Source organism: Gossypium hirsutum, chromosome D01, assembly GCF_007990345.1.
Source record: "Gossypium hirsutum isolate 1008001.06 chromosome D01, Gossypium_hirsutum_v2.1, whole genome shotgun sequence".
Classification (NCBI taxonomy): domain Eukaryota; kingdom Viridiplantae; phylum Streptophyta; class Magnoliopsida; order Malvales; family Malvaceae; genus Gossypium; species Gossypium hirsutum.
The window spans coordinates 4185867-4200885 of NC_053437.1; the positions used below are offsets into that span (position 1 = coordinate 4185867).

General features: G+C 28.1%; 2 protein-coding genes across 2 annotated transcripts in view; both read left to right on the top strand.

Moving 5' to 3' along the window:
• Positions 1-15019, top strand: part of LOC107928037 (putative disease resistance protein At4g10780) — a 70128-nt gene continuing 55109 nt past the window's right edge. Inside the window, exons 1-4 of the mRNA XM_041086818.1 lie at positions 1-173; positions 267-306; positions 4848-5011; positions 5099-5166. The gene's annotated coding sequence lies outside the window, so the exon portion shown is untranslated. The remainder of the gene's footprint in view (positions 174-266; positions 307-4847; positions 5012-5098; positions 5167-15019) is intronic.
• Positions 8896-13767, top strand: LOC107928100 (probable disease resistance protein At1g61300). Its single transcript, XM_041087845.1, has 3 exons — positions 8896-9703; positions 9841-11094; positions 12788-13767. Exons 1-3 carry the CDS (start codon positions 8896-8898, stop codon positions 13765-13767), a joined length of 3042 nt encoding a protein of 1013 aa, XP_040943779.1.

A 15019-nucleotide genomic window follows, 5' to 3' on the forward strand; every position in this document is an offset into this window, starting at 1 on the left:
TCAAGTCAACATAAGTCAAGCTGATGTCCTTTTATTTTTCAACATTGGCTACTGAAATACCAGTAGATTTCTCATGATTTAGCCAAACAATTCCAGAGTTGATATTAAAGAAAAAAAAGCAGCAGAGACGGTGAAGCAACGCCGAGATAACATCCATTTTCCATAGTAGCTAAGTATATTTCTTAACTATGAATCAATATCGGATTTGAATTGCTTTTCTGTGTAGTAGGTTTTGAATATTACTCGCAACAAATTCGTATAACCAGGCGCTGTTCTCGTTTGCTTGATCTGAGCGTAATATTTCAGGTAAGCTTTTCTTTTATTTTAAAAGTTCAGATTTGAGAATAATCTGATTTCTTCTTTGTTTAAGCTATGGTTTTGGAGGAATTTCAAATCTAACTTCCCAGATTTGAGTTTCGCAACAATCTTGGTTTTTATAGTTTTTTTTTTTAATTTTAAGTCATTCAACAATTTTACATAATATAATATAATAATTAGAGTAAATTACATAGATCCATAATAATTAAACCTCCTCTGCTTTCCCCGCTATGTTTTGGGTCTTCCGGCCTATTTGACTTTTTGTCTAGCATTTTCTTTGTACAACCTTTTGAGAACTTTAGTCCACTGTGTGTAACTTCTTTTAATGAAAGTTTCTTTCATAAAAATATATAGATAAGCTACTTATTAGTCATTTTTATTTTGACGATTTTTAAAAAAAAATTGCTAATTTAGTTTCAAAATAGAAATTAATTAAATTAGTCAGTTAAATAGTAATAAAAAATTAACGATACATTTTCACATTAATCACTCTAAAAGTAGGATAAACTACCCATCCATCACTCTAAATAAAGGTCGTTGTTACTTTGATTTACCCAAATATATATTTAAAAGTGGATAACATCAATCCTTGGATTTTTATTCATGTTAGTTTTGTGATTTGACAACTGTTCTCAATTTTAGTCCTTGTGATGATATTAAATTATGGTATTTTACCACGTTATTACTTAAATTTTTAAATAAAAATTATAATTTTTAGGTGAACTGGACATAATATTGAGGTGTCATGTTATCATATAAATCAAAATTGTCAAGTTTCGAAACTAATGTAGAAAAAAATATAGACAATAAATAAGAAAAGTTGTTAAATTCAAAGATTAATGTTGTTTTATCCTATTTAAAAAGGAACTTAATTTAAGGTTGCAATAATTTATAACTCATTTTTTAAAACTTACTTGATATAAATTAATTTAAAGTGTGTTTAATAAATAATTGAAATTTTTCAATATTTAAGACCTATTTGGACAACACAAAGTATTTGGATGAAAATATAATTATTAGGTAGTAATTACACTATTTTGTAATTACAAAGAAGTATAATTTCCTAGACGTGTTTGGCTAACAAAGTGTAATTACATAATAATTTTATCAATCATGTTTGGTAGTACAAGTTGTAATTATAAATTATAATTACACAATTACATAATTTATCTTTTTAAAAAATATTAAATACTATAAAAAATTAAACGAGTAAGAGAAACTGAAATCAATTATCATATGTAATATGTTAGTCCAAGAAAGTAGTCGGTAATACTATTACTAACAAAAATAACAAGAAAATAAACATAATCGCTCTAGCATTTTATATTTGTTGGGTTATCTCTTTTTTAGCGTTTAACATTTAATATCATCTAAATCTAAACATGTATTAGAGGTGTCCATGGGCTGGGCCGGGCTGGACTGGGTTTGAGCCGAGCCCTAAAATTTTTTTAGCCCGTTTCCTAGGCCCAGGCTCGGCCCAGCCCGAAATATGGGCCTGAGATTTTGTCCAAGCCCGGGCCGGGGAAAAAATATGGAACCCGAGCTCGGCCCGTATTTTACCGATGGTGCCCGAGGCTCTCGCACGACCAAGGGCTTAGTTTGCCGATGGTGCCCGAGGCTCTCGCACGACCAAGGGCCTAGGTTGTCGATGGTGCCCGAGGTTGCCGATGGTGCCCGAGGTTCCCGCACATCCAAGCACCAAGGTGTCGATGGTGCTCGAGGCTCCCGCACGACCAAGGGCCTAGGTTACCGACAGTGTCCGAGGCTCCCGCACATCATAGCACCGAGGTGCCGATGGTGTCCGACCCTTTTTTAATTAAAATTAAAATTATATTTTTATTAAAATTAAAACTAATTGTTATTAAAATTGTATCAAATTATATATTTTTTTGTACCAGTCAACATTTTGTAAAATCTAACATTTTGTTAGTAAAATTATTAATTGTTAATTGTATTAATTGTTACTAAAATTATCAAATTGTTAATTATTAATTGTTACTAACATTTTGTTAGTAAAATTATTAATTGTTAATTGTATTAATTGTTAGTAAATTTATCAAATTATATCAAATTATTAATTGTTAATTGTATTAATTGTTGTAACAAAATCTAACATTTTGTAACTTAAAACTTAAAATAAAACTAAAACTAGTATATTTTAAAAATAAAAAATATATATTTAATATATTTTTGGGCCGGTCCGGGTCGGGCCTCAGGCACCTCGTTTTTTGCCCAAGCCCATATTTTGGGCCTATATTTTTACCCAAACCCTCCCATATTTCGGGCGGGCCGCCCGGCCCATGGACACCTCTAACATGTATCATTAAGATTATTAAGATCTTCTTCCATGTATTCTTAGAAATATAAATTATCTTAATTTCACCTATGAACAGAGGCGAAGCCAAAAAGTTTTTTTAGGGGGGCCGAAATTAAATTGTAATTTTTGCGATAGTAAAAATGTAATTTAACAATTTTAATAGTCTATAACTTTATAATATTTAAAGGATTAAATCAAATTTTTATCATTTTTAAGGGGGCAACGTGCAATTTTACCTATATTAATATATAATTTGAAAATTTTTGTCTTTTGTCATAATTTTTTATAAATATGTTAATTATAACACTTAAATAAAATGTATATTATATTTTATAATATACTTTTTAATCATAACTTTAGAAATTTTATAATAATTAAATCATATAATTTTTTGTTACAATTTCATAAAATATACATAAAATTTTTTTATAATATATATTTTAAAATTTATAATATAACTTTAGAAATTTTTTGTCATAATCACCCCCAACACTTATATGTGTTTATATATATAATAATTTATTTATAACTTAAAATTGTATAAATATAATTTTTAAAATTAAATCATGAATGAGTGTTTCGAAAGTCATAGGGTAATTAAATTTGGGTGTGAATACCTGTGTAATTACTCCAATTCTCACCCTCTCTTTAAGAATTGAAAAGTGTAATTAGATGCTCCAATTACATTCAATTTGATAGGACCCATCAATAATAATGGTTATCCAAACATACTATCCTTGTACAATTACAAGCAATTATATCCAAATTCAATTATTAGGTGACTTTTCAAATACTACATTAATATTTTAAACGTGTTTGATAGTCATTTTAATTTTTTACTTATTATAAAAATTTAAACAAAAAAGTGTTGAATAAAATAAGTAATCAATAATGTTTAAAAACAATATATATATTATCAAATTAGGAAAACCTACTTGAAAATCTTGAAAAATTAATATTTATCTTATAAAATTCTAGAGAAAAAAAGAGAATAAGAAAATTATTGGAGAAAGTGATGAATATTAAAAAGAAAAAGAATAAGGAGTTTTGAGATTTTGTGTAGGTTCAGAGATATTAATTTCTTTTATATAAATAAAATATTTTTATAACAAACAATTTTTTTCTATTTTTATTTTTTGAAGTCACTTTGAGTCCAGATCCTTTATTGACATCGCCCACATATTAAAAGTATAATATAAATAAAAAAATAAATATATAATATTTCTCTATTTTAATTATTTTATCTACATAATGTGATTTATTTAAAATATAAATAGTATGATATTTTAATTGGTTAAGTCTTAGTTCGATTGATATGAATATTATTGTCAATGTAATAAGACGATAGTTTGAGTGCCCATCCTTAATTTTTTATAATTTCAACTAAATTGAACCCAAACAAGCATAATCTCTTCAATCATGGTTTAGTCAAATTTATTATCTTTAAATTTGAGATCTAGTCTTTTGAATTTTAATTTGACATAATTTATCCTCTACTTTTCTAATATTATTTGTTAGTCTAAATTATTAATATCGATTAATTATTTCAACTAAAATGCTAATTTAATTGTTTCTCAAAAACATTGTATCACACGTGATCAGTTGGAAGTGTGTTTTAAGAAAAAAATGTACTTCAATTAACTAGTTATTTGAATTAGCCTATGATATTATAAAAATAGAGGACCAAATTATGTTACATTAAAAAGTAGATGGATTTATTTTTAAATTTGACCATAATAGAGGAACCAAAATTAACTTTGACTTGTCTATTAATATAATAGGGTAAACTACACCACAAATTACCCATTTATTGCTCTATTTCTTTTTTGTCACTCAACTATCATTTTTTTTAATTTGATCATCTAACTATTGCACTTTTTTTTGTCACCCAACTATCTTTTTAAAAAAAAAAATTTGGTCATACAACTAATTGAAATTGTTTTTGTTTGTCCATTTCCATTAAGTATCATTAAATATTTGACAAGAAAAAGACGTGATAGTTAAAAAATTAGTATAATAACAAAGATAACCCCAAATTATATATATTATATTGATTTATTATATCAATTTTAATTTCATGGCACTTGACAAAAATATACAAAAAAAATCTAATTTAATTAAATGAAAAAAAGGAGGAGCAATAATGTAGTTTACCTATATAATTATAAGACGTGGGCCGAACCTAACCGCCTATAATGTTTTATTTTCCGAGACTGCCGTGTAATCATATAAGCAAGTCAACTGAAGTCAAGCTGATCTCCTTTGATTTTGCAACATTGACTGCTGAAATACCGGTATATTTCTCATCACTTAGGCAAACCATTCCAGAGTTGATATTAAAGAAGAAAACAGCAGACAGGGTGAAGCAACGCCAAGGTAACGTATATTTTCCACAGTAGCTAAGTATATTTATTTGTTAACTCTGAATCAACATCTGATTTGAATCGCTTTTCTGTGGAGTAGGTTACTCGCAACAAATTCGTATAATCAGACGCTTTTCTCGTTTGCTTCATCTGAGTGTAATATTTCAGGTAAGTTTTTCTTTCATTTTAAAAGAAGGAAGACGATGGGTGTGGGTTTGAGAATAATCTGATTTCTTCTTTGTTTTGGAGGAATTCCAAAAATCTGACTTCCGAGTTTCGCAACAATCTTACCTTTTAGGTTTTTTTAAGGGTAAATTATAAAAATAGTCACTTTTGTTTTATTTAGATTACATTTTAATCATATATGTTTGAAATGTTATGTTTTAGTGACTTACGTTATTGTTTTGTTACGAAGTGATCACTCTACCGTTACCTCCCTAATGGCAGTCTTACGTGGCAATCCAAATAGATTTTAAATGCCAAATTGAATGTCCAGTAGCTATTTGCTAAGATGAAAATAGATTTTTAATTAAATAAATTTAATATGGACTGCCACATAGGACATCCAAGTTGGTATTTAAAATTCATTTAGACTGCCACGTAAGACCACTATTAGAGAGATAATAGAGCTTAACGGTAGAGTGACCACTTCGTAACAAAATGATAACGTAAATGACTAAAATATAATCTGAGTCAAACAAGTAACTATTTTTGTAATTTATCTTTTTTTAATATTAACGATTTTACATCTCATAATATAATATAATATAATAAGTAGAGTAGATGATAGAGAAGATCCATAATAATTACACCTCCTCTGCTTTCCCCATATGTGTTTTCCGGCCTCTTAGACTTTTGTCTAGCAAATATTACAACTTCCACTTTCCATAAGTTATGGATTAGTATTTATATTTTAATTTGGTTAATTTAAGCCATTCTTAATTCCTGTAAATTTTAAATTATTAAATATAATTAAATTAAATTATTTTATTTTATAATTTAAATACTATAATAATGATAACTTCCAAATTATAATTAAATCACTTTAATTATATTCAATATAAATATATTTTTACTTCATATAATTCATATAAAGTAACATTACTAAAAATAATAGCATAATTAACATATACCAATTATTTTATCATTCAAATATAGTGCTAATATTTTTTTAATAATTATTGAAGTCTTCATTATTCAATGTACTATTCATTAATTTTTTATATATGAAATATAAAATACTTATTATATAAATGATTTAAATTTGCTATTTAGAACCAACATATATTTTCCATAGAAACACAATGATTAAAATATAAATTAATTTAATATAAATATTAACTTTTTATAAACTATTCTAAATTTTAGCAGATCAATCAAATTTTTTATAATTTTTTTTATTTATAAGTATGATAAATTTTATTATCAAATAAATTTGTTTAACCAAGCATTTTAGTAAAATTAATTTTTTATAAATATGATTAATCTTATAAATAATAAAATATTTAAAATGATAAATTTAATAATATAACGAACAATAAAAATTGTATTGATTAGTTCGAATCTAAACTCGTATTTTTATATATATTAGTCTTTAACATCATGTGCAATGTTTATATTATTATTATTATTTTTACAATATTAAAGAAGTACTTATGTTTGTTTGAAAGATGGATATATAGCATATATTTATTTTTTTATCTTTACAAAATTAATTAAAATATTATAATAAAATAATTTAGTATAACATATAAAATAAACTAAATAAATGTGTGATCATAATGAATGAAGATTATAATTTTGCATCATTATCGATTTAAATGATCTTTCATCACTTTCTTATCCAGTTGTCATTTGACAATCACTTGAAATTTTCTTCGAAAACCTATTACTTTAATACTCATTATTTTTTAGATACTTAAAACTTATCAATCTAACAGTCTTCATCTGTTGAATAATATTTATAATGATAGATCTTAATTTTAATTGATATATACATATAACACTAATTAAATGATAATTAATTTAAAATAATATTTATTCTTAATAATTAATATACTCAATTGCATAGTTCAAACCAATAAAAACTCTATTATACAAAAATATTATTATTATAATTTTATCTATTATTTTTTGTTGAGATTTTATCTATTACTAGTATACCTATCATACCTATATGCGTGTGAAAATATTTAGAATGCATGTGACCGTATTTTCAAATGAAAAAAACTCTATTATTTAAAAAAAAAATTTAAACTCGTACTTTTATATATATCAAACTTGTACACATCTATATTATTATTATTATTATTTTGTACAAGAGGGACATGCTACAAAATTGATGTGAATAAAATCATAAAAGAATTTAAAATGATAAGATATTACTTATTGACTAAATTGAATAGTTTAAGTAATAATGAAAATATAATTAAAGATGGATTATTTTAACAATTGTTATGATTTAAATAAAGTTAAAATAACAACTCTATCTTAAAAATTTATGATGAAATATTAAATTTCAAAAAATAAAAAGTATTTAAAAAAATTAGATTAAAGTTTGATTTAATTTATATATGCATACTAATAATATATAAAATTAAGGGTAAGCTACACTTATGGTCACTTTTATTTGATTTAACAATGTCTTTATCATTTCTACGGAGATAATACCAACTCTAACAACCATACTTTTTGCTATTGAGATAATATCAATTTCAAGCCCTAGTGGTCTCGTGTCTTAATCAATTTTTAGCTCAAGCATTAGATAGAGATTGCAGGTAAAGGATATGGCATTTTATATTTCAAATTTTGTCAATTGAATAAAAAAAATAAAAGGTATTTTTGAAAGTCATTTTTTATATAAAATCTTTAAATTTTTTTTTACTTTTAAAATTTTAAAATTTTTAAAATTTATATTTACTTTTTAAAATTTTAAGAATTTTTAAATATTTTTACAATTTTTAAAATTCAGACTAAAATGACAAATTTTGTAAACATTGAGGACTAACTTTGTTGAAATTTTAAAATTTAGGATCAAATTTTTTATTAGGCCAATAAAATAAAGTCACGTTAGACTAACTCACGGAAGAATGACTAAAATATTTAATTTCAAAAAATTAAATAATTAAAACAAAAAAAATTAATAGTTGGGTGATTGAAATAGAACAATATGAATAGTTAGATGACTATTCTTGTAATTTACAACTAAAATATTAATTTAATTTAGGTTTAACATATTTCTGTTAATCAAATTGTAAAAATATTTAGTAATTGTTGGTCTAACCAAAACAATTTAATAGTTTCACAAAAAAAGTTTAATAATGAAAAAAAGAAAATAATATTTTTAAAAAAATTGTAATAATAAGAAAAATATTTTTTAATAATAAAACACAAAAAGAATTCACAAAAATACTGTCATACAAAAAGGTAAAATTGTAATTAAATATTTTTAATATTATTTTAAAACAATTTATAAAAATAATTAAACATTTTAAAAAGTCAAGATGCTTTTAATTCAATCAAAGTACTTTGCACGTTGTATCGAAAGTATATTATTTAAATTTTATAAGAAAAATATTTTTTAAATAAATAAAAAGCTCAAAAGAAAATAATTTAAATATAATAAGTATTTTTCTTGTAAAAAGAGGGAAAAAATAAAAGAATTCATAAAAATGATATGAAAAGGAAAAGTTAATTAAATGCTTTATAATATTATTTTAAAAGAGCTCATAAAAATAATTAAATATTTTAGAAAAATATTTTAGTTTTTCTTAATACTTTTTGGAGCTGACGCATAATTTACAGATAGATAGATATATAATCATACCCTAAAAATCTATCCTTTATAAAGAGCTAAATGTAGTTGTTATTATTACCTTGCAGAGTATTTGGTGAATTATGGAATTTGTAGGACCAATTTGTGAAGCGCTAAAGTGCTTAGGAGATCCAACATGTACATACATAGAGCATCACAGAAAACTTGAAGACAGGATGAATGATCTTCTGGCAAAACAACGCCAACTAAATGCTATGAAGAGAGATGTGGAGCTGAGAAAAAATGCAGAGCTTCGCTTGGGAAGATGTGTAAGGCAAGAAGTAGAGAACTGGCTTCTAGAAGTGCAAACCGTCAATGGCAAGATACAGAACGTTGATGAAAGAATGCAAAATGTGTCTTGTTTTTCACGTGGGCGCCTTGGGAAACAAGTTTCCCAAACAGTTGAAGAAGTGAAGGAAATTATTGAACAAGGCAGGTTCACTGGAGCTCTAGTAATTGATGATCCATCTACTGCTGGAGTGCCTTTTCAGTTGGAAGATTTGGAAGGTGAAACCGCGGTGATTGCAGACATTCGGAAGCATTTGATGAGTGATGAAATTGGAATGGTTGGTGTATGTGGAATGGGCGGGATCGGGAAAACCACTATAATGAAGCACATATACAATCAACTATTGGAGGAGACTAAATCTAAACCCTTGTTTGAGAAAATCATTTGGGTCACTGTTTCACAGGACTTCAACATCACCAGGTTACAAGAAGACATTGCAGATGACATGAATATTAAAGATCTTCCGAAATCTGAAGAAAAGCGTGCAGCTGTGTTAAGGAACAAATTGCGACAAATAAGATATGTATTGATCTTAGATGATGTTTGGGAAGGGTTCGTTCTCGAAAAGGTAGGGATCCCTGAACCAATATCCAGCAATCGGAGTAAGTTGGTATTAACTAGTAGATTGAAAGAGTTTTGTAAATCTATAGGCTGTCATGAGATAGTCGAAGTGCCTCTACTTTCCTTTGACGAGTCCATGAATTTATTCTTGGTTCATACCGGACATGAGGTTCTAAAGGTTCCATCTTTGGAAAAAATTTGGGCGATATTGTTAGAGAGTGTGATAAGTTACCCCTTGCCATAAAAGTAATAGCTAGTAGCATGAAGGGAATATATGATGTTGTTGAATGGAGGAATGCATTAACAGAGTTACGTAACCATGTAACAAGTGTGAAGGGCACAGATAAAGAAATATACGGGCGATTAAAGTTCAGTTTCGACCGTTTAAAAGATTCGAATATCCAAAATTGTTTCCTTTATTGCTCACTGTACCCAGAAGACTATAGAATTCCAAGGGTGGAATTAATAGAATACTGGATAGACGAGGGATTTCTTGAAATAGGGAGTCGACAACAATTGCATGATAGGGGTCATACTATATTAAATAGGCTAATAAACAACTGTTTGTTGGAAAAGGCTAGAGATGATGTTAAGATGCATGATGTGATGAGAGATATGGCATTGTATATCAAACACCTTCATTTTATTGTAAAAGCTGGCACCGGATTGGAAGAATTACCAAGCGAGCCAGAATGGAAAAAAGATGTTGAAAGGGCTTCATTCATGATGAATATGGTATCAGAAATTCCTCCAAGCTTGTCACCCAATTGTGAAAATCTTTCAACCTTGTTATTACAAAACAATGAGTCCTTGGAAAGGATTTCAGAATCATTCTTTCAGCACATGCATAGTCTCAGCATTCTTGACCTTTCTTATACCAGTATCGAGCAATTGCCAACTTCTGTGTCAAACTTGGAAAAGCTCAAAGCATTGGTGCTTCGTGGATGCTACAACTTGAGATATGTGCCTTCACTAGAAAAGCTTGAGGCTCTAAGAAAGTTGGACCTCAGAGGTACAGCTATTGAAAAGGTGCCTAAAGGTTTGGAATTGTTATCAAATCTAACTTATCTTAATTTATGTACTGAAAGCTTAAAGGAGCTGCCAGTTGCAATTCTACCCAGGCTTTCTTGTCTGCAATGTTTGATATTATACGTTGAATCAAGTCGTGTAAAAATGACTGGATTCGATGCTGCCAAATTAACGAAGCTAGAGAGATTTGAAGGGAGATTTACGGAGTTGATAGACTTTAATGCCTACACCAAGTCTATACAATGTCAACAGCTCACTTCTTACTTGCTTGTCATGGCACCACTTGAAGCCAAGTTTAACAAACGTATAAAAGGCATAAATTGTGTTTACCGTTTCAAGTTGTTGAATGTGGACAGCGGGAAAGGGTGGCAGAAGGTGATGAAGTGCGCAAGCGGGCTCCAAGGTACGGATGCAATTAAATCCATAAAAATTCAATAGAGTAGGGACCATTTAGAAGGCCGATTAAGGCCAGTGCGGGTAAGTTGGTAGTCCCGACTGTGTTGAATGTCATCGTGTAGCGCTGTGGAGACTGTATCTCCACCCTGCTGCATACCCATGTTTTCTGACTGGACCCTTAAAGGTCCAGTGCCACTCACCGCACTCCCCTTCCCATTATATCTCCTAATTATTATTATTATTATTATTATTGGACAAGCCTTTATTCCCCCCCCATCTTCTTGTTACTTGTTGGTTTTTTTTCCCTTTTATTTATTCAAGGCTTTTAGTTAATTATTTAGTTATAAATGAATTTATAAAATTAACATAATAAAGGTTTAGAGTAAATACTTTACACATATAATTAATTACACAAAATAGCTTTATAATTAATTAATTACAAATAAGAGTAAAGAGCTAGAACATTATAAATTCAAAAATATAAGCATAAGAATAGTATATATAAATACATAAATAAATCAAGAAATAATCGAATAAATTGCCATTAATAATTTTTAAGATTTTAAATGTTAAATAATGTTATTAGGACAAAAAAAGGGTTAAATAATATTAAAATACATATAAAAACAAACAAAAATATTTATTTTTTAAGTATTAATTTATGTGAATATGTTATTATCAATTCTTTTTTTTATTAATTTCCCATTACTTATAGTAAAACTACTATTTTGCATAAAAAAATTTTAATAAAATTTATTTATGACATAAATGTCAAGTTATTTAAAAATTATGTTACACTCAAACTTTAGTTTGGCATTTGTATTTGTTTTGTTAATATAATTTACTCACTGCCACTTGTTTTTATTATCTAATTACTTCGTATTATCGATTTTGGTTTTACTGTGTTATAGTCACTTGTACGTAGAGTAATTAAATTCTCTTTTACAAACCTTTTCAATATTAAACTAATTATTTAAATTCTAAAAAAATTATATATGAATCTACCGAGTGTATTTTATAAAGTTGTACTAAAATTATATTATTTAAATTTTAAAAAATTCTAAAATTATGCTAAAAATTATATTGTAAAAAATAATTTATATGTTATAAAAAGCCTTACAGTCTATTTTTTTTTAAGTTATGACAAAAAATTATATAATTTGTAAGAAATGTTATGAAAGTTATTGAACACTATATAAATTTTTTATAAATATTTTATATTATAAAATTTATATTATTTTTTACCTGATTTATTTATTATAAAAATAGTTATAACATAAGTTTTTATCCAAATTAAGTTAGTTTAAGTTTTTATAATCAAAACTAAACTATAAAATTTATAATAATAATAATGATTTACTTATTTATCTCAACATCATATATTTACAAATTATGTAGTTTTCATTCTTTATAGGTTTATTTAAGTTATTATTTATTTAAACACTTAAATTTTATATTCTAACCAAATAAAATAATTTTATATCCACCGATAATCCTATTATAAAACATAATATAATATTCCACAAACTAACTACACCTTTAAATTTTTATTTATTTATGCTCCTGTGCTTTAATACGGTATGGTGGCTGATGTAGTACCCCCCCCCCCCAAAAAAAAATACAATTGGCAATAGTAACACTAATGATTAATTATATTAGAAATTGAGTTTGATAAGTACTATCATTCTTGATTGGTGAAGGTGTAGAAACTATTGGCCTCAAAAGAAATACGAAGATTCTGGAAGTGTCTGGTGACTTAGAAATGGGACCCACTAAAATTGCGGCAAATTCGAAGAAACGAGGTGTACAAGTGCAGCTCGTGGATGAGCGGTGGGACCCTACCTTTCTACCTATGAAATATGTGATATTAAGCGGGTGTCCGATAGGAAGAGCAGATCCAGCAGAGCTCCCAAGTGACGTTAGGGCTCTGAAAATTTTTGGGTGCCACAATATCAGAAGCGTAAGTGATATGCCCTTCTTTCAACAAACAAATGAGTTGGGGTTCTGTTCGATTCACGATTGTAGAGGGATAGAATCTGTGCTTGATCTGTCGTCACCATCCCAATCATGCACCCCATTTGAGAACCTTGAGCTCTTGTGGCTTGAAAATTTAGAGAACCTTCATGTGCTTGTTAAACTAGCAGAAGCATCCGTTGTTTCTACATTGAGTTCGCAGTCTATTCCAGCCATCTTTTCCCATCTTAAATCATTTTATATTGAAGGATGCTCAAACATGAAGCAGCTCTTTCCCTTTGACTTGGTACATGACCTCCAAAACCTAGAGAACCTCATAGTTCGTGGCTGTGGACAAATAGAGGAAATAATAGGACCAAAAGAAGAGGAAGACAATCACAAGGGAAATGGAACGCAAGCTCCAACAAAGTTCAGCCTTCCCAAATTAAAGGAGTTAGAATTGACGTGCTTACCAGAGCTGAAGAGCATATGCAGTTCAAATAGGGAAATGGTATGCAACTCTCTTAGGAAAATTAAAGTACGGAACTGTACGAAGCTAAAAAGGATGCCTCTGTATCTTCCTCTTTTTCAAGACACACACCAATCAGCTCCTTCTGCTCATCCTTTCGAAAGAATCCGCATATGTCCAAAGGAGTGGTGGGAATCAGTAGAGTGGGACTATCCGAATGCTAAGGAGGTTCTGCGACCTTGGTTGAACTTGTATTAGCGCTGCTGGAAGCCTTTGCTGTTCTAATCAAATTCCGGATCAAGCTAAACAGTGAGTCTTCATTTGTTGCTTTTATTTCTAGAAAAAAATTGAAGATTTTTTATTCTACCAAAAAGAAAACGGGAAATCTGCAAGAAGAGGATTATGATTGGCAAAATAGAGACCAAAGAGAACAAAACTATTACTAATGTTTGAAACAAATTTAGATCAATTAGCATCATGCTTTGTTACCAGCTGTAGGCCAAATTGGTTGAAAATGGTTTCAGTAAAGCACGGTCTCATTTGCTTCTTTGTTTAACCTCAATGGTTAGGCTTGCTCTAGAACCCTTGAGATTCTCATTATGACATTAATGATTTGAATGAACCAACAGCCCCTTTTTCTTCTTCATTTTGTAACTGCAAGCTTTAAGTTGATATAAATATGTGTTCCAATGTAGTATTCTTGTTTGCTTAGATCAATGTCAAAAACCTTGCCTCTAATGCTTCCCTTTCTTCTCCACTTTTTTTTTTTTTAAATTCTTTGTGGGTTCTTATTAAATACAGGTTGTTTATGCCATTCTAAGGCTAGCAAAGCAGTTGGCTTGACAATCAAATCTTGGAGAAACAAATCAACCCAACTCATTACTGTACCTTCATTCTTCTGTGGTGGTTCTATCTTTGATGTGGTACTTCGTCGGATGCATCCTTCTCTTGTGGTTTTACCTGTAATAAGTGAACATTTTGGTTTCAATGTGATTGGATTGTTGATGTTGTAATTCAACTTTGTACTTGATAATCCTGCTTCTAGTTTGCATAACCTTTTACTATGTGGTTGTGTTTCCTGTGGCTTAATTGTCTCATTTGATCTTGGAACTTGCACATTTATATATATATATATTGAACCATCCCATAGGTATATACCACTTCTTGAAATGGTGTTTTATTTAGGTGGCCTTTTTGCTATTGAGAACCATCCCAATGCTAAGCAGGATCTGCTACCTTACTTGGTAATGCTATAGCGCTACTGAAAGGCTTTATCCAAAACTCTATCTATTCCTTGCATCTGATGGTGGGGTAATGTTTAGACATAATCTAGATTTGGATTTGATTATCTAGAATTTTCAAATTAAATTGATTTGGTTTCAGAATTAGAATAAAAAGCTAGTTTTGAAATTTATTTTATTTAAGTTGGAATGTATTTTATTTTGAGTCTAATTTAATTAATAAAATAATTTTAATTTAATATATTAAGTCAAGATTTTTAGTTGATTAA

What these genes read in the sequence shown, in the direction of transcription:
- LOC107928100 (XM_041087845.1), top strand. Translation starts at nt 8,896, where the DNA reads ATGGAATTTGTAGGACCAATTTGTGAAGCGCTAAAGTGCTTAGGAGAT. An exon ending in ACCAATATCCAGCAATCGGA is followed by an intron (nt 9,704 to 9,840) that starts GTAAGTTGGTAT and finishes GAGGTTCTAAAG; the next exon opens with GTTCCATCTTTGGAAAAAAT. An exon ending in GTGCGCAAGCGGGCTCCAAG is followed by an intron (nt 11,095 to 12,787) that starts GTACGGATGCAA and finishes TGATTGGTGAAG; the next exon opens with GTGTAGAAACTATTGGCCTC.